Raw genomic sequence first — 22,866 nt, 5'->3', positions numbered from 1 at the left:
CATTGGTATTATTTGGGGGGAGGGGGGAGGGGCAGGGGAAAGGAGGGAGCCGGGGTGGGAGGAACAGGAGAGAAGTGGCAAGAGAACAAAAAAAGGAGACGAAACAGGTTTACGACAAAAACGTCTTTGCTACAATAGACAATTTGAAGAAAACGCTCTACCACATGTAGTACTGTACAGTTTTTAAAAACATTGAAAAAATGTCATCACTAGATGTATTTACACAAAATCCAAATACACTTTTCCTTATTTGAAATAAAATAGATGGACAGCCAGAAAAAGAATTCATTTCTCATTTGTCCATAATACACAGTAGCTACCTGTAGTGCAACCGCTGCAGAAAGGGAAAGAACTTGGAGGGTGGGGACCACGGAAGTAGGGTGGGTAGCGATCTTTATATTAAATAAAACAATGATATTGTATAGATTTTGCTGTATGAAAACTGTATTTTTTCTTTTAATATAAAACTATTGTCACTGCCACAAAATAGAACAAGTTTCTGATTATTTTACAACGGCGGGCGAGGGGGAGGGAGCAGGAGGCGGGTGGGGAACGGTTCGGACCCTCGGCCTTCCCCTCCCTGCCCACGCTGTTCCTCGGCTCGGGTCTGCCGCTTTCCCATGAAATGTTGAGTACAAATATATGTGCAAATGCCCCCTAGAACTTGAGAAAAGAAAAAGGATTTTTAAAAAACAGTCAAAAGGTTTTCTTCATTTCATGCAAAGATTGTAGTCGAAGGGTTTCTGGTGGAGTATAGAAAAAACCCGGGCTTGGTTTGTGTACATTTTTGCATTGCAGGAGTCTTGGGTCGGGCGGATGGGCGGGCGACGGGGTGGCCGCCGGTCCTAGGGAACGGAGTTGGAACGCAGCACAGGGCCCTGGTGGGGCTTGAGAGACAGCTTCTCGGCCAAGACCCCATCCTGCAGCAGGCCGCCATCGCCTTTGGGCTGTTTGGTCGCAAACTCAGTGATGCTGAAGACAAACTGCAGGCAGCCCAGCTTGATGTAGCTGCCGTGGTGCAGTAAGGCCGTGCCCTCCCAGCCGGCCCCACTGCCCCCGATCAAGCTTGAGCTGCTGGCTTTGCAGTTGCAGGGTCTCCGCTGCGGCCCCTGGGCCTGGGAGCTCATCACGGCTGCCTCCTCGCTTGGCTCTTCGTCCTGTTTCTGGTGCCGGNGCGGGGGGGGGGGGCCTCACGAGGAGAGGCACAGCCAGCAGCCAACCACCCCGCCAAGGCTGCTTGCCGGGGCTGGGTCCCTGCGCCTCCCCGTTCTAGCTGCCACGTGACCAGGGCTGAGGGACCCCTGGAAAGGACCAGGGGAGTCTGAAGTCCCCAAGCAGGTGTGCGCAGAGCGCTCGCTTCTCTGGGGTTCCCCTGGGCCCACGAGCAAGGAGGACCTGGCCAACGGGCCCCGGAGGGCAAGAGAGCAGGCCGTCGGCAGAAAGCCAGAGCCACCCTGACGGGGGCCTGAAGGGAACATGTCCAAAACTGGCCGGCTTTGTGGCCACAGGCTCCAACTTACTGATGACACTCTGCACTTTGGCAACAATACTGCTTGGGGGGGTTGGCGGGGTCTTCTCAGAGAAGTCACATGAATACAGCACATTGTCCACCGTTGTCCCGTGCTCACTGTAGTTTAACAGCTCATAATGTTTGGTATTCTGAGGAGGAGGAGGGAAGATAAGATGTGTGGTCTGCTGCGTGGGGCCTGGGGCTAGGGGGAGAGAGGACACATGGAGAAGGCTGTGCTGCTCTCCCCGGGGAGGTCTCTTTGTTCCCCGGTCAAGCCCCCCTTCCCTGTCTCTTTAGAATGGGGCTCAAGACTCACCTCCTCAGGGAAGCCTTCCTTCCTAGCAGCCCGCACCCCCTGCTCTCCCACCACTCCTTTATTGTCTGCCTCCTGTAGAAATGCTATTCGCGGGCACAGAGGGCCTGGCGTCCTTCTATGCTACGCCCCCCACCCCCAGCCCCCGCCCAGCCTGTGACCAACCTCAGGAGGAATGGCAGCACCGCTCCACGGGAGCGGTAGCCACGGCAGGATGCCCTTTCACACCAAGTCCCTTCTACTCCAGGAACGACAGGAAGTGAAGAAAAGAAGACTCCCCCCCCCCAACCTCCCTTCCCCTCACCCAGAGTACTGAACAAAACCCCCTGTGGGTGGCCGGGAGAGCTCTCCCACCCCTTCCCTGCCCTTCCCCGCCCCTCACCTCATCATAGAATATGCAGGCGTGTTTCCCAGACACGTAGTTACAGTGACCATAGTTTGTAAGGCACACGTCCATGTCAGCTCCTGCAAGGTGGCAGGAGGAGAGGCAAAGGCAGGCAGAGAACAGACTGTAAGGTGCATGCACGGGGAAGGCGGGGGGCAGGGCGTTAGCTTCTGGGCGGGCACTGGGAAGACCTTAGGGGGAGGCTAGCTCGGGGCCCCTTCCTTGTAGTTTTGAACAAAATACTGAGGTCTTTTCCACTCCCCTCGTGAAGGACAGCTGTGCCTGACAGCCGATCTTCTTCTGAACATGTGGCTGCTGCCCAGAATGGGCCAGTGAACTCCGAAGAGGGCGGCTTATTTCCAGGAGGGCACAACGCGGGGTTTATAATTTGATCGTTGGAAAAAAAGGAGATTTTTAGGCCAAGGGCTAATTTGACTGTCTCTCTGCACAAGATACAGGACTGACTAAAGGTTACGGCGTGTGGGCCCCATCATTTTTGCAAAGACCTCCAGGGATAAAGCACGTGCCTCTCCTCCGGCTTTATCTGCTTGTTTAAAATGCCTCACTGAGCAGCCATCACGGCTGGCTCTCCTCTCTCTGACGTCACGCTGGGCCCAAAGCAAAAGGGCTCAAGCCAGGGAAGACAAGCAGCTGACAGTCTCCTTTCTTAGCCCCTCCTGCTAGACATCTGCTGGGTTAAGCCAGTCAGCCTGAGGGAGGGGTTCCCTCACGGCTCCCTGGCCTCTGCGGGAAGGGGTGTCAGTAGCTAGGGTGGAACGGAGCCGGTGCCCTTCCCCCACGGCTGGCTCACCTGTCCCGATGTAGAGGGTTCGATAGCACATGTTCACAGCTCCTCCCAACCCCAAGAGAGGGTAGAACACAGCTCGGGCCTGTACCTCCTTTCTTTGCACTACAAGACAAACAGGGATAGGCTCAGTCAGAAACTCAGAACCTGGGACCCAAACGTAAAGCAACAGAACCTGACCTTGGGCTCACGGCCTAGAGGAAATAGTCCCAGTAGATGAGTCATCTTTCAAAACTCACCTCGGGACACTGGGCTGCTTCAGGGTGACACTCCCCCGCCCCCGCATTTCCAACATGGAGTAAGAGGGACCATCTTTGAGAGTGGTCACAGAATTCAAGGACGAAAGTACTTGTTCCTAGGCCGCTGACTGGTGTATCGGGGACATACCAGATGGTACCACAAGGAGGCCCAATCAAAACAACAGTAGGCACAGACCAGTGTTTCTCGAACTTTAATGTGCATACGAATCAACTAGAGATCTTGTTAAAACGCAAATTCTGATTCTGTGGGTCGGAAGTGGGGCCTGAGCTCTGCGTTTCCAATAAGCTCTCAGGTGATGCCAAGGCTGCTGGCCTGGGGACCATACAGTTTCAACCAGTAAGGCTCAATGAGGGTTCATGCTCAAAGGAATATCCAAAGTGGTTAATGTCCTGGGAAAAATGTTCAGGAGACTAGCCCAAATGTTACTTTATTATTATCATTACTATTTTATTTATATATTTTTTTGTAATGCAGGCTCCACACCCAACATGGGGCTTGAACTCATGACCCTGAGATCAAGAGTCACAGGCTCTACTGACTGAGCCACCCAGATGCCCCTAAACTAACTTACTTTGCTTCTCACCTCGCACTTGAAAAATTCCCTTTTGGAAAACTTTTTTAACTCGAATATTTGGAAGGAGTTCAGCAGAAAGCAAACCACATATACCCAAAGGCATTCGTAGCTGCTTTGTGTGTCTCAAAGTGGATAAGCACGAAAGTTACAACAGATTTCCCCGAGTCTGACGTGAAAGCTGTGAGTGCCATTTTGCTCCAGCTTTCTGGGAAAAGAAACCACAGCGCTTTATTAAGCCCATTAAAGGGCCACACGGAACACTGAGATATTCAAAGCCGAGACTCCTCGGCCGCTCACATGCAGGAGGCAGATCTGATGGTGCGCTGGGGCGGCAGGTGTGTGCGTGCGCACCTTCTGTGTGGTGCCCTCCAGAAGCCAGCGGATGTGCCCCAACACTGCCCGGTGAAGCTTGGACCCGGGAGGGGAAAAGCTGATGTATTCTCTGCAAGGCCAGAAACTTGATCAGCTTCTCGTCCAGCATATTTATCTCGATTTCTATTAACCAAAGAGAAAGATTAAAAAGCAGCTGAGGAGGAAATGGAATGTGGAAGTAGGTGAGGGTCACAGAGCAAACAGTTAAGCATTTCTAAAATCTAGCCAAGTGATTTTTCTCGAACAGGACAAAGCGGTCTAAAGATCTAGAGCTCGGCATCTCACTGGCCATCTGCAGTAAGACGGGCCCCGGTGGGGCCTGTGCGGATGCCTCTTGCAGCGGGTAGCTTGATTTTAGGGTATGTGGTCCTAGAAAGGTAGAGCATGATAAACCACCTGCCTGCCTGTGGGGGAGGCCTGGAGGCTGGACACAGAGGCTTAGATCTTCTACCCACCCTCTCTTCAGAGGTCAAGCTCTGCCTCCATTCTCCCTGACTTTGGAAACAAGGCCCTCCTGTTTTTACTCTGCCTCAAGGAATTCTCTTCTCACGGGTTCAGCTCGGCCCTGCTCTCCCTTCACCTTTGATTCTGTGCACAAGCCTGTGCAGAAGGCAGAGGCGGGAGGGAGCTTTCTTTCTGAACCCACATGCCCAGCCCTTGGAGGTCAGACATCCCTTCTGTTCCTTTCTGAACCGAGCTCGAATGCGGCGCAGGGACAGCGCCTTCACGCAGCAGCTGCTCGCTCACTCACCTCCATTGACATCCATAAATGCTCGCAGTGAGTTGGTGAGGTCCACCATGGCAGTAGAGTTGGCTGGGAAAGAGGGTACGGTTAAAGCGCTTCCTATGGATAACGTGCCGGGGCTGACCTTGCCATCTGGGGACGGAGCAGGAAGACTGTTACTTACGTCGCCTGAGGGAAACCCACCGGTCCAATCCCCCACTGCCGAGACAGGTCTGGATTTCGGACCCAAGGTGATGTTCCCTTCTTGATTCTCACCCCATAGGCTCTGGAACTCCTAGAGCTAAAAATGTGTGGTGAGGAAGGGCGGATGGAACGACAACGCACCCGGGCACGCAGGAGTCTCCAGAGCACGGAGAACCAGTGCAACCTACTGCTCTGGGAACTGTGGCAGCGTGGCTTTGTTCTCTGGGCCAGGACTACCTCCCTGCTGCCCCTAGTCATTCAGCTAAGTGGTGCCTGGCCCTGGATTTCCTGCCTCCTGAAGTTTGACTCATAGGGTGCATGATCTATCCAGGCTGGTATTAAGAGGTAAAAAGAGACAGGAAAAGAGCCTGAGGGTAGGGGCCATCCTGGGACCAGGGGCCCCCATGCAGAGAAGTCACAGTCACCTGGTTACCGAGACTCCCAGCTGACTAGGAGGCCGGCTTCAGTTCAGACGGGAGAGACCACGGGGGGTTCCAGCAGCATCTGAAACCTGGTTCAGATGCTGGGGTCAGCAATCTCGAGGTCCAGAGTGCTGACTGGGGACAGCTGAGAGAGCAGGTCCACACTAGGCCAAGTATGGGTGTAGGGGACCGCCTTTCTGCATGTGGCCCAAGGGCGAGCTTCTGGGCCAGACAACCCTCCGTGGGAATGCCACTCTGCCTATCCTGAAAGGCAGTGCTGCTTTCTAACCCTGCCTTCCCTGGCATCACAGGAGTTCCTTTGAATGAGTGAGGTCTGAGAATCTGGACCGGGTGGAGGCCATCACCTAGGCCTCAGGCTGGCCACAGGGGCTCCAGAGAGCATGCTGCCTCCTCTAAGGTGACGGAACAAAACAAGCAGAAGACTAGGCCTGAAAGGTATGGGAAGGTGGAGTCAGGAAACCCAGCCGTGGTTCTGATCCTGCCACTGACTCGCTAGGTGACCTAGAGGAAATCGCTTAAACTTTCAGAGCCTAGGCGATCCCGCCAATAAAACGGGGGACAAGTTAATGCATGCTTTCTCCTCTATCACGGAAACGGGGGGAGGATGAATAATACCGAGATCAAAGTCCTCTGAAATAAGCACAGGAATGTAAGTGTGTGTCGAAGTTTAACTGCCAGGCAGAGCACGAAATTACTACAAATCACCCCCGGGCTGAGCGGCACTCACCTGATGATGGCGCTGGTGAGCAGAATCGTTGGTTGGCTCCTGTGGCCAAGATACCATCTCCTGCTGCTTGGGGGGGAGTGAGCACCCGGGTGGCATTTGGGGGTGAGCCCAGTGGCCTTGAATCTGTCAGCGGAGGTCCTATCTGTGATTGGACAGTCTTTCTTTGCAAAGTGCTGGTGTTCTCGATGCTGGCACAAGAGCTGGGAACGGAAGGGGGCAGGCTTGGGACGGAAACCAAACTTCTCTGGGGGCAAGAGCTGGGGCCAGTGGCATTCTCTGTCTTCACAATGATGCCGACGGTGTGGTTCTGAAGCCCCCCAGCTGCTGGTGGCGTGAGGGGCCGGGGCCAGCCTTGCCGGTGGGAGAGGCCTGGTAAGGGAGTGCTGGCGCCTGGAAGTCGCCGGGGGTCCGTGGAATCGATGGGGCTGCTGCAGAGGTGTGGGCCATTGGCTTTCGCCTCTGTGCTCACTGGCCCGTTGGCAGTCCCGCAGGGGGCTTTCTTGGATTTTTCCGCACAGGAACTGCAGCTGATGTCCTCTAGGGCTGGGGGCTGGGGGGGTGGAGAGCAGCTCAGGGAGTTCTGGGCGCTAATCCCTGAGGGGCAGGACAAGGGGCAGTGGGAAGGTGTAGGTGCCTTGTCAGCTGTTTGCAGGGAGGTGGTGATTGAGCTGTCAGTCACAATAACAGGCTTAATATCAGCCTTCTCTGTCTGTTCAGAGTCCCAATGCGAAGGCATCTGCTTAGCAGATAAATGTTTCAATATGCTGCACTGGAGCGCAACAACACTACAGAGCCACTGCAACGGAAGGAGAGGAGAGGAGAGGAGGGTGAGAGGCCTGGGAGGCGCTGGTCCTTCCTGCCCCAGCGGCCAGGGATACAGCACAGCCGATACACACTGCTTCCAAGGTCCCATCGCAAACGCCCAGAAAAGGTGTGCTTGACTTCTGATAGGATTCCACTTCCAATCCCAAGCAAGACCTGTTGGTACACTCAGCAGGCAACACCCTGGTCGGCAGAGCTCACCTTGTGAACCAATATCCAGCAAGTTACCCTAAGCAACTGCTGTGTGTCCAGCACTATCACCTAATCTCTCTATGGGCCTACCGGTCTCTTTCTGCAAGACAGATCTGCTCATCTCCCAGCACACGGGGGACGGATGGAGAAGCAGACTCTGTTGACTCTGTACTTCTTTTACTTGCCTCAGAATATCAGAGAGAGGTTCTCTCTGGAATATGCAACCCTTGCCCCAAGGGTGAGGGTGGGGGTCGGTGGGGTTGGAGAAGATGGGGATGGGAACGGCACTGAGGCTACTTCCAAAAACAGCTGTGGTGAGAAGGAAGGAAGATTGGCTTTGGAATCCCAGCCCTGCCTTCACTCACCTCTTGCTGCTCTGCCTGGGTGGCTAAGTGCTCAGAGTTCAAAAGGTGCATCTGTGATTCCTCGGGGATCCCATTGCAGATCAGCTCCCCGTCCCGAATGGCCGCGGGTGCAATGAGAGGGGGTGGGAACTGGTACTGAGATTTTATAGCATCGGGAACCTGTTCGGGATAGAAGGAGGAAGGAGAGGGAGATAGTGCCAACATGTCCAGTTGATTCTGCCTCTTCTGTCTGTGGTGCTGATGCCCGCGGGACCATCGTGCACTCGGGTCTGCTAAGACAAGGAGGCTCAGCGGGCTGCAACTGCTCTGTGCCTCAGACAGACATGCATTAGCTTCAGAAGGCACAGAGCTGGAAACGGCAGGCATGCGCCCCTGCCCCCCCACCTTCTTCATTAAGGTCTATGGCCCGTAGAAGCCAGAGACCATTGCTCTGGCCTATGAAAGTGTAAGGTTGACACTGGACACAGCTGCAGAGTGGTGCTCTCCAGGCTCTTACTGCTCAGCATCAAGTTTGGGAGGTGAGTGAGCCGTATCAGAGAGGTAAAAAGTCAAAGGAGGTCACATCACAGTGGAAACGCTCAGCATGAAGTCTGGCCTGTGATAAGCACTCAGTCCATGTCAGTTTCCTTCGTCCATTCATTCATGACTCATGAAACAACTGAAGACCTCTTTGTTGTACAAAGACAAAAGACACATTCTGAATCACGCCACGTAAGGATGAAAGAGCCACACAACAAGCCAAGAGTCATTCATACATTCAGCCAACATTTATTGAGTACCTCCTGAATCTGGACACTGTACCACGCCCTAGAGATCCAAAGATGAATAAAACTTAAGCTCTGCCCTCAAGGAGCTCACAGTCTAGTTAGGGAGATAGACATTACAATACAGTGTAAGGAGTCCTAGAATAGAGGCATGGCTAAGGAGCTAAAAACGTGGAGGAGAGTACTTGCTCATTTCTGTCTGGGGGACACGAACTCGGGATTAGGGGGGATTTTATAGGAAGGCAGTATTTGAGACTTGGACGTTGAGAACTTCCAGGCAGACAATGGGGAAATAAGGGTAGGGGAGCAGCATATAAGGCATAAGAGATGTGGAAGCACTTGATGGATTTGGAAAACACATTTGGTGACCAAGTCCTTACGGGGGATAACAGAAGAACTGAAAATGGTTCCCAGAATTTTGGCTTGAGGGACTGGATGGCGATTGTGGTCATTCACTGAAACCGGAAATACAAGAGGAAGAGCAGATTTGGAGGCAGAAGACTTGGTCTTGGGCAGGTTGAGACTGAGGTGTCTGTGGGATGGGCAGGCAGATATGAATCTAGACGTGAGGAGAGAGGGAAGAGATATGGAATTGAAAGCCAGCACCATTAACAGTGGTGGCTGGTGCCATGGGCTTGTCCAAAGTCAGCCAGGAATGGGAGGGGGAGGAATGGAGTGGCAGGCAAGTCTAAGGTTGCCCACCCTGGGCAAAGAGCGAAGGGGTAGCAGGAAGAAGAATCCCTGACACAAATACAAAGTTCTTAGCCAATACTGCAGCACTGCGCTACACCACTGGTGGGGATGGTTCAGGGCAGAGCTGGGCACCGCCCACAACCGCCCTGGGCTGTTACAGCCCTCACTTCACTCTTAAATTGTCCAGGATGGAATGCTCCTCAGGCAGCTCTCTCTGCCCACGGGTCCTGTCCCCGTGCTACAACAAAAACACCTGTCTGCACTGGAAGAAAACAAATGCTTTTCAGGCAACTCGTGCCCTTGGATTTTCCTCAAGAATAAAGAAACCTTGGGGCACCTGGGTGGCTCAGTCGGTTGAGCATCTGGCTCTTAATTTCAGCTCAGGTCATGATCGATCTTATGGCTCACAAGATAAACCCGTGTCGGGTTCTGCACTGACAGTACAGAGCCTGCTTGGCATTCTCTCTCCACCCCTTCACCTGTCTCTGCCTCTCCCCTGCTTGTGCTGTTTCTCTCTCTCAAAATAAATTAATAAACATGGGGGGAAAAATAGGGAAACCTTTGGGGGGGGGGGCATTGTGAAAGGACAAAATTTTCTCAAGGCCTCCTGGGACTATTCACTCCAGACACCAGGCTCTCTTCCAAATCTATACGGTAAATTGCACATTTTAGGTTACTTTCAGATCTGGTTTACTAAGGTATGAGGCATGCCACCTCTGTAATACCCCCAACTTAAAACACCTTGATTTAATTTTAGAAACCGGTATTTACATTGAAGTATAAATATTTACACAGTTAAGACACTGTTACACAATTTCCAACAGTTAACATCTTGCTAGCTTGCTAGCGTTGACATCCACTGGAAGCGATGGGAGTGGGGTGAGTGATTTGAAGTATGGCTGCCACCAAGTGGCCACACTGGAGAACTGCTGGTCCCCACTGGCACATAGCACTGCCCGTGTATGGGATTATTTCGAAAAGAGAAAAATCAAGCTTCTACGTGGGTCCACGGTGTTGGGCTCTCTAGGTTAAATGAATGAGGGAACTGAATGACTTTTGAGAAACTGCCTCAACACCCCCAAATGCTTTTCAATAAAGAAATTTTTTCTGTTGATCGCAGCAGACACACTTTAGCAACTGCAAGCGTGTACACGAATGCTAGGTATTATTACAGCAAGGCCACAATTTGGAACATTTGTTATATATTACCAGCAGCTTGGAAAAACAGACTTAACTCTCCTTTAGGCATTTTCCTCTTAAGTTTCTCAGCTGGGACAGCTCCTCCCTTTCCACGTGTTTCTCTGCTTTGTCACCCCACCTCACCCCACTCAACAGCTCCTGGCAAGGGGCCCCCTCCCAGGAAGAGAAAGCATGAGTACCAGGCGAGGGGTGGCAAGAGCAGAGCACATCCGTTTGGCGGAAGGGGCTAACGAGCACGTATCGGAAGAACAGGTGACTTGCAGAGTTTGGGGTTTGGCCTTCATAATTCTGACCACTGTCGTCAAGTGTGAGAATGTACGGTCACATCCACTGCTTGTTGAGGCACCACAGACAGAGCTAAGAGCTTCAGTCTCCCTATCTGTCAATTTGGGACCACAGTCCTGTCTATCCCACGAAGGCAATCAGAGCCCACTCTCCTGCCGGCTCCAGGTTGGGACTCACCTTCAAGCTTCTTCTTTTGACTGACTGGAGCACTCGGCGGTTAGGAGGGTGCTTCTTGTGGATTCGGTTCAGGAAGTCCACTTTGACCACATGCTGCGAAATGGTGTCCTGGAAACGGTCAAACACCTGGCACCGATTGCTCAGCGTCATATTCTTCTGGTTCAGCTAGGGACAAAGCAGTCACACTCTTACACTGACCCTCCAAAGGCATCCCCTCCCAACTACCTATTCTCTAGGACTGAAAAATAGAACCCCTTGGCCAAATAGGTTCCTTCTGTCAGGGGCTGGTGCTTGTTAACACCCCTGTCAGAGGGCCAGGGAACACGGTAAGACTTTCTCCCTCAGCCCTACCTGGTCTAGCAAGGGAGAGCTGGTATGTTCCTATTCCCTAGAGAGGCTTGAAGGGGACAGGAAATAGGAAATTAGCCAAGAAGTGCCCTTCAAATCCAGCCTGACAGCACAGACCACCTCTTGCCAGCGTACTCAAACAGAGCACAGGTTTCAGAGGATGTGAGGGCCTTGGCCCTCGAGACCCAGACTCCCTTTCTAGCAAGGCGCTCGTTCCCACAGGAAGCAGGACGGTTTCCTATATAGGAGCTTGGCTAACAGCAGGGATCAGCACCAGAATCCCGAGGGCCCTACTCTATTCCTCTTCCAACACGCCAGGGAACTTTAGTGGAACCCGTCTGGATATCACAGTCCTGCTCCAGAGGAGGAGGGAAACCTGGGCTGCTCTAAGAGGCCAAAGGGAAGGAAGAAAAGAATTTTGTGCAGCAGCATACAGAAGGCATATAAAAACGATGTCACTTTTCCTTTTCTGTGTCTGGCCTTCTATACATTTTTCATCTGTTGGAAAGCTGCTCTTTAAGATTCATATTTGGGCACAACCCGATATAGTCCATTTTTTTCTGGTTTAGCAGGAGGCAAATGAAACACCCATAACTGAGCTTGGAGAGAAGCTTCCCCCTACGTAAACCTTTCCGAGCAGTGTTAGCCAAATGAAAAGGCCAAAGCAAATGCTCTGGCCCCATGTGTGTCAGTCTATATCCGCGGCTCCTCAAGGCAACGTGAGGAGCACGCTATCACGCTGAGGGCCAAGAGACATTCTGTGGTCATTACCATCTCATAGACGATGTCTTAAGCAATAATCTTTTTAATCTCGAAAGGCTGCTCATAGAAGGGAGCTGCTCTTCTGAAGCCCTCACCCGTTCAACCTTGTAAATGACTGATCTTAGTGCCCAGCAGGAAGTGGCCTAAGCCTAAGCCTCTTTTGGAGATAGCAAACTATGGTTCTGTTTTAGCCCCAGGAAGCATCTGGAAAATGTACCCAAGACTCCTGGGAGATAAAGATAAAAGGACCCTCACACCATTCATTCATTCAACAACTTACTGAATACCTGTTATGTACTGTGATTGGGGGTGGGGGGGTGAGTGTCAAACACTAAAGAGAAAGGGAAGACCCTCGTGTGGTGGCTAGGACACGTTAGCGTTCAATACGGCTAATATGGCTGACTGTCTGGAACAGTGTCATCCATGTCAGTTCTTCAATTCTCCCGAGTTACTGGGAGTTGACTGCCTGTCATTTCTGAGATATGAGAATAAATGTTTTAGAATTTCTTAGTTTGCTCCCTCTAAAAATAAGAGGCAGGAAAATACAGAGGCAACTACCATGAGGGCATCTTCCCACGAGGTGGATCAAATACACTCCCCTTCGTGGCTATAACATCAACTGCTCAATTCGCTGTGGAAGAAATTTATGTGTAAACAGCCAAGTCTGCCTGTACAGCTAAAACAAGGCATTGTGGGGAAAATGCAAAACGCACAGCTGAGGCATGTCAAGATGATTGGAACTGGGGAGGACGGTCTGCAGAAATCCACAGCTGAGAGATTATGCAGTGAACTCTGGCACAAAGCTGACCTTACTATGCTTCCTACTGAATCAGGCCACGCCCCAGCTGTGCCCAGAGAGGACCGAAGGGACAATGCTGTACTTACCACCACATGTTCGATGTGATTCGGACACATCCATCTGCCCAGGGGCATGGCAGTGAGTGGTGGCTCGAGGCAGTCCATGTGGAACAGGAGGGGGCAATAGTCACACTGGATGAGAGGGGCCACACGGCAGCTCCTGGAAGAAAGAGATGTAGGCCATTTCTGTGGCAACACGGGAGAGAATTCAAACCAGCTCTGCCCTGTGCTACAGGCTCTCCTCCTCAATCCTCACGATGTTCTCCCAGGGCCTCCTCCCCTGGTGATCAGTTACACTCACGATTAGGAAGATGGATGAAGTTGGGGGCTACCACCAGGCTCTCCATTATTCTCTCTTCTAAGAGGAATGTGTCTTGTGGGGAAGTGAATGTTTATTTGGAGTATAGCTAAAGTGGCTGTCAGGGCAGGAATGATCAATGCTCAGTGCCCACAGGGGGAAGACAGCCAACTCTGCTCTGATCTCTCTCCTCCTTAAAAGAAAGTAACTACCTCATTAAAAAAAAGAAAAAAAAATCTCTAGCTGTTGTTTCTAGAGTCTTATACTACAGCAAGAAAAGGCTTCTCTTCTGCGTGAAGCACCCAGCAACAATGACACAGGGAGAGCTGTGTGGGGAAAGGATTCTGTAATGTATTCGTGTATGCACGGTTTAAGGGAGGGGCTTCAGCAAATAACTACGACACTGCTTCGGTCCCTGACAGGCACTGGAGCCTCAGTCTGGGCCTGGCTCAGGGTTCTTTCTGCCCTACTATCTGGTTCCCTATAGCTTTTGTTGCAAACCAGCTCTTTCTTTCTTTTGGAACATTTCTATTTGATGGCTATTTTCTCCTGCTATCCTGCCTTTCTAAGACACCCAGGCCAGTAAGTCCAGCTTCAGTAATTGAAGCAGCTGGTTCCCGTCACTGAGGCGATCCTATTTGAAGGAAACCAGTGTCTCAGGGAAGCTACAACTGGGGCAGCCTGGAGGCTTTTGGAAGTCATCCAGTCAGATGCATGTTAGCTACCACGGATACTTGTACTGCTTTTAAACTCATCTTTGCTGATTTAAAAAGTTATTTGCCCTTTCCAGGGACCTGGGTCTCTGCTGGCCAGGGTTCCTCCTGCTAGCTAGTCAAAATATCTCACGCTTCTGTTTCAGTCCAACCCCTCCTATTCGAGCCTCTATAAACACAGTCTACAGTACTTTAGGGAATTTGCTCTGGTCAACTGGTCACTCAGCCTCTGTACTCGTGCCGTCGTAATATGGGTTATCCACATTTAACAGACAGGGTTTGGGAGAGATGATGGAAGAGAGAAAAAATATCATTCGCTGAATATGGGAAGAGTCCCTAGTATGGAAGAAAAATACCTGTTACATGTGAAGCATACTTTGACTGGTAAGGGAACAAGACCATTGTGATCTAACTCGTGCTGTGTCTTCTTAACGTTTTTCCCCGTGGTTTCCTCCTTTCTTCTCCTCTTGCTAGAACCTAGAAGAGAAATCGATGGTGTTGAACTTTCCTGGATGCAGAGCTCCTAGTCTGGGACACGGAAACAACAACAAGTGAATGGAACAGATCTCCGTAAAATCATGTACCACGGCCTAGACATGGGTCTCTCTCTGAGGGCCCCTGGGCTGGTTTCAAATGAGAAAAAGAATAGGAAGGGAGGAAAAGGAACACCGAGACATAAATCAGAACCATGGTCTGAAGTCACCTGTTCTGTGGCAGAAACACACCTATGTTTTGCAAACATGAGGTGGTCAGAAGCTTAGGTTGTTAGGTATTGCAATCTAAGAAATACACATGCCCAAGTCAAATGGTCAACGAAGACTGTTCTGTGAAGGTGGGTAGATTTTACTCATTTTTATAGAAATCAGAAAAGTTTTGCTTTCACATGCATCCTGCTGACTGAACAGGATTCTGAAGCCTGCCAATTTCACTTTCTCTTAGAAAAAGAAAATAACATCTAGAAGCTTCGTGGTATCAAGTAGAAGACATGATTAAAGGGAAAATAAAGGGCAATTTCGTAACATCTCATCAAACTATAAATGCACAGTTGTAACCCAGCAATTCTCACAGTAGGAATTTACCCTATGGAAATACTCACATGTACACAAAGATATATTTACAAAATTATGTGCAGAACCACCTATAATAACAAACGATTAGGAACAACCTGAATGTCCATTAATAGGAAATCAGTTAAATAAATTACGGCACGTCTATATGGTAGACTATTATGCAACCATTAAGAAAAACTGAGGGATGTCTACATTAATATGTAAAGATCTCTAAAGCACACTGTGAAGTGAAAAAAGCAAGATGTAGAGCAGTATACCAAGTAAGCTATTTAAAGGGAAAATACTGAGCATATTATATTTGCTTACACATGCACAGAGAAATTCTAGAAGGAGATACACAAGAACCAAAAAGTGGTTATCTGAGAGGGATAGGAAGATAGAGATCAGGCAAATGGCAGACGGGGTGGAAGGGAAATTTTTCATTTCAAGCCTTTTTATGTTTTCCGGCTTTTGAACCATGTGAATATATTGCCTATATTTTTTAAAAGGTGATACCCTGAGGGCAGAAAATAGAAAATTGAGTAAGCATGGTCAAGGCTGAAACCTTCAGAGATGCCCAGGAAGAACAAAGGACAGGAACATGAGAGTGGCTACCCACCCGGTGATCCCACAGGCAGCACTGCCCTCTGGCTGGACAGTAGCCCTCTGGGGCAGCTGGTGTGGGGGGAGGGAACACGACACTTTGGCTAACCTGGTAGTGCAGTGGTACAAGTCAGTTCATTGGGCAACTGAAATTGGGTGGGGTTCCGCTCCATGGCGGCAGCAATCAGCAGCTCAAAGGGCCGCCTTAGCTGTGGCTGCACATAGTCCGGCTCCGCTGCCACCGGATCCTCGTCCACGTCAATGATGTCCTCGTCGACGTCATTCTGCTCAGAGGTGGGCGTCTCTGTGCTGGCATTGGATGTGGGCGTGCCAGGCCGGCTGGCTCTCCTCTCCAGGATCCGGGCGTGGGCAATGGCCTTGAGTTCAGTTTTGGTGGCTGATCTGTCCAACAAGTCAGTATCACTGCTAGGGGATGTAGTCCGTTTGCCAGATTTGTCCACCAGTCCATTGACGTGGCCCAGCTCCTTTTTCTGCTCTCGTTTCTGTGCAAATGGACAGGTAGGCCCATCATATAAAGTACAACAGAGAAAGAGATGGACATTACAAAGACCACTAGCCAAAATTATGGAATTCTCCAACATGTTACAGACTCATCCACTGGGGGACTTGGAACACTGGTCTGTTCAAGTTGACAAAACTACAACTGAACTAAAGCTGGCAAAACTGTGCGGCAGGGAATCACCAAACAGCAGGGCAAGTGAGAAACAATTATACATCTATCGCACATCATTTACTTGAAGTCATCATTTGACATGCGCCATCTCCATACAAAGTACAGGGGTAAAGGGATTAAGAATCATCACAGTGAAAATAAATTTAGTGAGGCTACGTGAGAACGGTGGGAAAAATATAGCAGGACTCAATGCCACCGTAGTTTGCTATGGAGCATCCTGACCTCTTGAATGGTTTTAAGAATTGTGTTCAGAATAAAGTCTGCAAAAGCAAAGTAAGAGGCGCAAGCAGAGTTCCCTGTCCAGGGAGGTTGGGTGCTGACTCGGAAAGTAACTATACTGCAAGGGGGTGGGTGGGGTGGGGAAGGTAGCCACCCAATGATCAGTGTCCGAGAAAGGTGCCTTTCGATGTTTCAAGTTTAACTACAACTCTGAAAAGGACACTTCTTCAAATGGGAATGTGGGGACATGGAAAAAGACTATGTTTATTCAGTAGGACTGAACGACTGGTATTACATTTTCCTCTAGGACTCCAAAGAGCGGTCAAATAGAGGTCTTAACACTGGTCTCTAATCAGGAGACCCGGGATCTGTCCCAATTCTGCCACTGATTCCTTATGACCCTGGATGGCTCAGGATGGTGGGCATGAATTTCTCTGTAAAGTAAGACTAGTAAAACCTTTCTTCTCCTCCTTTCCAAGACACGGTGGAGACCGAGGGTGACATAGAGGAAAGGGATGGTTCCGAGTCGGGGGAAGATCTAGCCTCCACTAGGAACAGGACCTGAACATCAAAGGCTGATGGGGCCCAAAGGACTTCAGCTTAACTATAGGAGGCCAAAGGGGGATACGGGTAGTGGTGGTGGAAAAGGCAGATTTGGCACTGGCGGGCAAAAAGGTCCATCTGAGAGCCTGTCACAGTGGCATTTCGGGGGAAAGCACACTATGTTAGAAAAAGGCTACTATAATTCTCACCAAGCAGCTCTGTTTCCAGAAAACTAATGAAGAGGTAATAGAGCTTTGGAGTAAGACAATTTGGCTCAAATCTTGGCTCTGTTAATCCTTTTGAGTCCTCATTCTACATTTGTAAGTCTCAGTCTCTTCCTTTCTAAAATGGAGGTACTCTCACCAGCACCCATAGATGGCTGTATGGATTAAATGAGAGAACATGTAAAATACCCAGCGCACAATGGGCACTAAAATAATGTTAGTTCCTTTTCTCCACCCTCTTTTCCTGGCTTCACTTCTCCTTCAGCTGTTCCTGAACCTTTCATGTCCAGTTTCTTGAGTGGCAGGTTTCTGAAAGGCCTCCTAGCTGGCAGGTGCTTCTAGCTGGCCCTGCTCTAACCTAACTGGGGCTGCACAAGAAGACATCTTGAGAGGTGGTCAGGCTGGCGGACAGCCTGGTTTGTGGACTTGAGGAGACATCAAACCATAGCTGGCACTAAGTGGCTGACTTGGCCCTGCCTTACCTTTTAATAAGAACCCTTGTGCACATGTCGAAAAATAAAAGCCTAACTAATTGTTTACCTTCTTAAAGGCTGAACACTGTTACACACATAAACCACAATCTCTGAATCATCTCATCCTGTTTCTGCAACCAAGGAAATCATCATTCATTGTGACATCATGTTCAGGGGCCAGGAAAGCAGAAGTGATGTCACAACAAAGGCAAATTGCTTGGTGTGTAATTAGTGTGGGGGAGGGATGGGGATGGTTTACAGTTCATAGACAGATTCTAATTCACAGCCTAAAATGTGAGGATGGGGTCTGTCATAATCTGAATGGAAAAACACAGACTTCCTTTTTTGATAAAGAGGAATTTAGCTTTCGCACCCCACAAAAGTTCTCAAAGTAGAAAATCATGTTCTCAAAACCAGTACTGAACTATCAAAGCCAAGGGAAGGGGAGCTCAAGAGACAGCAGGCACCTCAGGGTACCAGAGGCTTCGGAGTACTCTCCCACATACCCAGCCAAGTCTCTCGATACCAATGACTTCTTTGCCTTGGGGTGAGGGGAATCCTTTTCCCATCAAGCTGGAGAAGCAGCCTTGCTTTTCTTCAGCTACGTTCAGTCATGGATAGAATTGCTACATTCAGGCCACTTTTCAGGAGGTCTATAACTCCTCAGTCTACTCCTGTCACTAGTGAATGAACATGGCTCAATAAATTAACACACCTCTTCTGCCCATTTCAGCAGCCCATGTTTGGATTTTAGGCCCTACTGGATTCCAAACAGTCACCATGGGGAGAGTGAGGGTGATTCCAGGGCTGGAAAAGACAAGAAGAAGGGACGAAAATGCCTTCAGGGCCAGGCCGTCTTAGCTCTAGAATATCAGTGCTCTAGATCTGGCATTCTGAGCAAAGCCTTCAAAAAGTGGTATTATTACCTTTCGGCGAACAGTGCACCGGTGACACATCCACTCCCCAGGAGGCAACATCTCTTCACTCAGTGGAGGATTACTGTGGGGAAAAGACAAGGGGAAGACTAAGTACTAACCTTCAATGCAGCAGGAAAAAGCCTAGGTAGGTCTGGGATAGCGCTGCCTGTCCCTTGCCTCCTATGCTGGCTCGTCCTGCAACACTGCTAGGGCTCTTTCTCTCGTCTTTCAAGATGGTAACTCGGCATCATTTACAATAACCTGAAGAGTGAGGACCTACTCGCACATCTTAGAAAGAGAAGAGAAATCCAGAGCTCTTAACATTGGGCTTTATAGAGAAAGACAGACATAGTTTGGAGCCTTGAGAACCATCTTCAGACTGTATCATGCTAATAAAATCATTGATAGGTCCTCTACAGTCTTTCAAGTTTGTCACTATAAGTCGAAGGAAGCTCTTCCATCTGCTATTCAGAACCCTGTGTAGCACAGTCCCGTTCTACGTTCCCAGGACCCTTTCAGGTATGCTTTTGCCAAGTCAAATGGAAGAATTGCTATTTCTTTCTCTAGAGCCCTTTCCCCCTAGAACGCTATGCCTGTGAAACCCTATTAATCCTATAAGGCTAAAGATGGCTGCAAATTCTTTGCTCTTCCTACCATCCAAGGGTAGGCCACTTCCTCTTAAATTAGGCTTGCCTCGTGACTCGTTTTGACTAGTAGAGTGCAGCAGAGGTGACTATGTTGTAACTTCCGAGGCTGGGTCTTAAGAGACCTGCAGATTCCATTTTTACATGTTTGGAATGTTCCATCTCAGAGCCCTGCTGTCATGCTGAGAGGCCACACTCAGGAGAGTTAAGGTTAATAGCTTCCTCTGAATTCTAAGCCAAAAGTCAGCACTTACTGCTATGTGACTAAGCTGTCTTAGATCATGCCAGCTTAGTCGAGCCACAAAAGGATTGTGGTCCCAGACAACACGATGCTGAACAGAAAAACCACCCAGCTGAGCTCAGTCACCCAGACTTGTGAGAGAGAATAACCAGTGTCTGTTTTAAGCCACTGAGTTTTGGGCAGTTTGTTAGACAGCAAGAGATAACTGAGTACAGCTCCTCCATGTGCTCTTCCTGGATTACCTGGACCTCCTGGACATCTGGGCTGTATGGTTTAGTTCTCTTTTGGCCCTTCTCATCTTTTCCCTTGTGTGACAATTCTCTCTCNGGGGGAGAGGGGAGACGAGAATCTGAAGCAGGCTCCAGGCTCTGAGCTGTCAGCGCAGAGTCCAACGCAGGGCTCAAACCCATGAACTGTGAGATCATGACCTGAGCTGAAGTTGGATGCTTAGCCGACTAAGCCACCCAGGCGCCCCTCCATCCAATTTTTTAAAAGTAAGCTCTATGTCCAAAGTGGGACTTGAACTCACATCCCCGAGATCAAGAGTCACATGCTCCAGTGACTGAGCCAGCCATGTGCCCCTGTTATTTTTTCATTACAGGGACCAAGACAAGGATCCATTATAGGATCTTTTCCCTCCTTGTAGCTTGATAATATAGAGGTCGTACATACAGTAGTCACTCAGTCAATGCTGAATCAAAATTCAATCTGTATAGGGCATGCCTTACTGAACCTCCAGATCATTGATTTCCACTAAGTTTACATCAAGAACCATATATATGAGACTTTATTATATCCTTGAGAGAATCATTTCAATGTCTATACAGTAGTAGTTCTCAAAGTGTGGTCCCCAGATCAGAAGCAAATATCAGAATCATCCGGGAACTTATTAGCAAAGAAATACAAATTCTGAGACCTCACGTCACGCCTACAGAACCAGAAATTCTGTTATACAGAATGAGGATACATTTATGCTATTGAAATTCTTATATTTTGTTCCTAGCGGTCAGAAGGGAACTTTTCATCAAAAAAAGATGAGAAATACTAAAAAAATAATTGAGGACTGAATATATAAGGGCTCTTCTTGAAGTCCCAAGGCTTAATATTATGCTGCTCTACTGTTTCTATCTACAAGAGCACTTGGCTTGGCAAATTTTCCTAGTTCCTGCTTTGCCACACTTCCCTGGAGACTGGAGTATACATGTCAGGATGTCCACTAAGTCCACAGAGCATCTTGCTTCCTTTCTTCTCTGTTTCCTTGGAATCTCAGGAGATCCTTACTAGGAAGCCGAAAACTGGAGGCATACTAGCCTGTTGTGACAGGTCTTCAAGCCCTAGAGGACCACAAGTGAATGTCACCTGTAAAGTCTTCCCTAGTTCTCACCAGTGGATTTCTGCATACACCACATCCAACCTAATGAAATGTACGCATGTAATTTGCAAAGGCTACAGACTCTGCCATGCTTCAGCAACTGTCATATTAAAATTAACCCTGAAAAGGCTGTCACTTCTAATTCTGTTTTTCATCATTTCTTTTCATCTACCCATTTGGCTTTGTACCAAGATACTCTTCACCAAGCATGTAAAGCAGAGAAGGGCAAGGCAAGGTGGTTTGAACTTAGATTTTTTACCAAGATGTAAATGGCCTCCTGGTCCACCATCCATGATTCCCTCAATCTAGCCCGAACCCCTCCTGGCAGAATGAGTTATTTAAAACACAATTCTGATCATATCACTCTCCTAATTACAAAGCCCTTCAGTATCACCCCTACCTTATCCATTACAGGATAAAGTTCAAAATCCTCAGTATTGTAGGTTAAGATCCCAGTGGCCAAAATTCTGCCTCCTTCTCCAGCTTCATTAACTTGGTGGCTCCCCACACAGTCCATACACCCTTTCTCCACTCTGTGTGCCCATTCATTTTGGAACTGCTAAGGTCAGCTCAGGTCATGATCTCATGGTTCAGGAGTTTGAGCCCCACATTGGGCTATGCGCAGTGTGAAGCCTGCTTGGGATTCTCTCTCCCTTTCTGCCTCTCTCCTGCTCACGCTCTCTCTCAAGTAGATACACGTTAAAAAACAAAACAAAACTGGGGAACACTAAAATAGGCGTCTAGGAAGCAAATGAGGCAAAGTTATGCAGTGGTTAAACCACATAAAATAATTTATGTTTTCTAAGTCACAAAATAGTAAGACATCAAAGTCAAGGTCCACACTTGCAAACCCACCTGACTCATTTAAATCTTCTGTAAACGATTTGATTTGTTTCTTCTTTTTTTAACACAGGGGTAAAATGCTTAAAGTCTGTATTAAGAGGCTCTTAAAAGTAGCTCCTGGTTGGTTTCTAAAGAATTGCTTTCACAGATACCAACTTTAAGACCACTTGTTTCTTAGAATTCTAGATTATGGCCACAGGCTCCTCTTGTCTGCTCTAAAGTGTGTGATAAGGGCTGTGAGTTTAGGGAATAGTACAGGGAAGTCAGAATGCTATCTCCAGGATGAGCACAGAACATTTCACAGTGAGGCCTTGTTGAGATTTTGCTTTCTCAAAGACAGAATGTGCGTCTTGAAATAAACTTGAAAATGTTTATTTATTTTGAAAGCAAGAGTAGGGGAGAGAGAGTGTACAAGGTGGGGGAGGGGAGGTAGAGAGGGACTGCTAAGCAGGTCCATGCTGTCAGCACAGAGCTGGACTTAGGGCTCGATCCCATGAACTGCGAGATCATGACCTGAGCCTGAGCCGAAATCAAGAATCGGCTGCTTAACCAACTGAGCTATCCAGGTGCCCTGAAAATGTGCTATCTGGAGAGAAAGCTGAAATATATAGGATAGGATGGATAGGGAAGGAAAGTCCATGTTTTTAAAAAATGATTATGACAGGTACACCTGGCATACAGAAACTGCCCACGATAAGGCTTTCTCATGATGATGTTTTCTCTTGGCCCCTAGCAATTCCTTTCAAGCTTTTTAGAAGGCAGTTTTTCAACTCGAATATCTAGAGCAAAAATGGATTCATGAAATGGATCCAGGAAAGACAGACTGTCATTGGAGTAATAAGCTCAAGAACTAGTTCTGAAAAGAGGCTGTTGTGCCAACAGACTGATTTTATTCGGCACCAGAAATATTGCCAACAGGGAAAGGTTTCCAGGAGAAAGGAGATTCTGCAGCTTCAGGACACTCCTGTACAGAACACATCCTGAAGACTTTCCCACCTCAGCTGCCCATCTTAAAGCTCTTTCTCCCACAAGAATGGTGTTCCTATAAGTTTAGGGTGCGACTCTGAAACTGTTACATGCATGCCAGAGTCTTTAAATCAGGATATGTCTGTCAAGAAAAACAAGGCTCCGTTTCAGCTCCGTCTCATCCCTACATATCAATGAAGACAAGGTGCTGAGAGCCGTTCTCTATAAAAAGAAATCATTAAAAGTTTTAAGTCAGGTGATGCTGGAAATGTTCTAGCAGAGT

General features: G+C 48.9%; 1 protein-coding gene across 5 annotated transcripts in view; it reads right to left on the bottom strand.

Annotated features, from left to right (window-relative positions):
• Window positions 1-6: 6 nt before the first annotated feature.
• The window catches only part of PHF12 (PHD finger protein 12), a 39,765-nt gene continuing 16,905 nt past the window's right edge, over window positions 7-22,866 (bottom strand). The window contains exons 3-15 of one of the 5 annotated variants that reach the window (XM_077749879.1): window positions 18,527-18,599; window positions 15,557-15,950; window positions 14,152-14,272; window positions 12,812-12,944; window positions 10,817-10,981; window positions 7,698-7,856; window positions 6,319-7,114; window positions 4,972-5,097; window positions 4,200-4,343; window positions 3,020-3,118; window positions 2,206-2,288; window positions 1,521-1,659; window positions 7-1,189 (exon numbers count right to left, since the gene is read on the bottom strand). In XM_077749879.1, the coding sequence (XP_077606005.1) occupies window positions 846-1,189; window positions 1,521-1,659; window positions 2,206-2,288; window positions 3,020-3,118; window positions 4,200-4,343; window positions 4,972-5,097; window positions 6,319-7,114; window positions 7,698-7,856; window positions 10,817-10,981; window positions 12,812-12,944; window positions 14,152-14,272; window positions 15,557-15,950; window positions 18,527-18,599 (2,776 nt within the window). In that variant the 3' untranslated portion in view covers window positions 7-845. Of the gene's footprint in view, window positions 1,190-1,223; window positions 1,713-2,205; window positions 2,289-3,019; window positions 3,119-4,145; window positions 4,344-4,971; window positions 5,098-6,318; window positions 7,115-7,697; window positions 7,857-10,816; window positions 10,982-12,811; window positions 12,945-14,151; window positions 14,273-15,556; window positions 15,951-18,526; window positions 18,600-22,866 lie in introns of those variants that run through there. The other 4 variants (XM_077749875.1, XM_077749877.1, XM_077749876.1 and 1 more) reach the window with 4 other exon arrangements.

The sequence above is a fragment of the Crocuta crocuta genome, unplaced genomic scaffold (assembly GCF_008692635.1).
Source record: "Crocuta crocuta isolate KB4526 unplaced genomic scaffold, BGI_CrCroc_1.0 scaffold149, whole genome shotgun sequence".
In the NCBI taxonomy this organism is placed as follows: domain Eukaryota; kingdom Metazoa; phylum Chordata; class Mammalia; order Carnivora; family Hyaenidae; genus Crocuta; species Crocuta crocuta.
The sequence above is the reverse complement of the archived record's forward strand: the minus strand, read 5'-3'. Positions and strand labels throughout refer to the sequence as shown.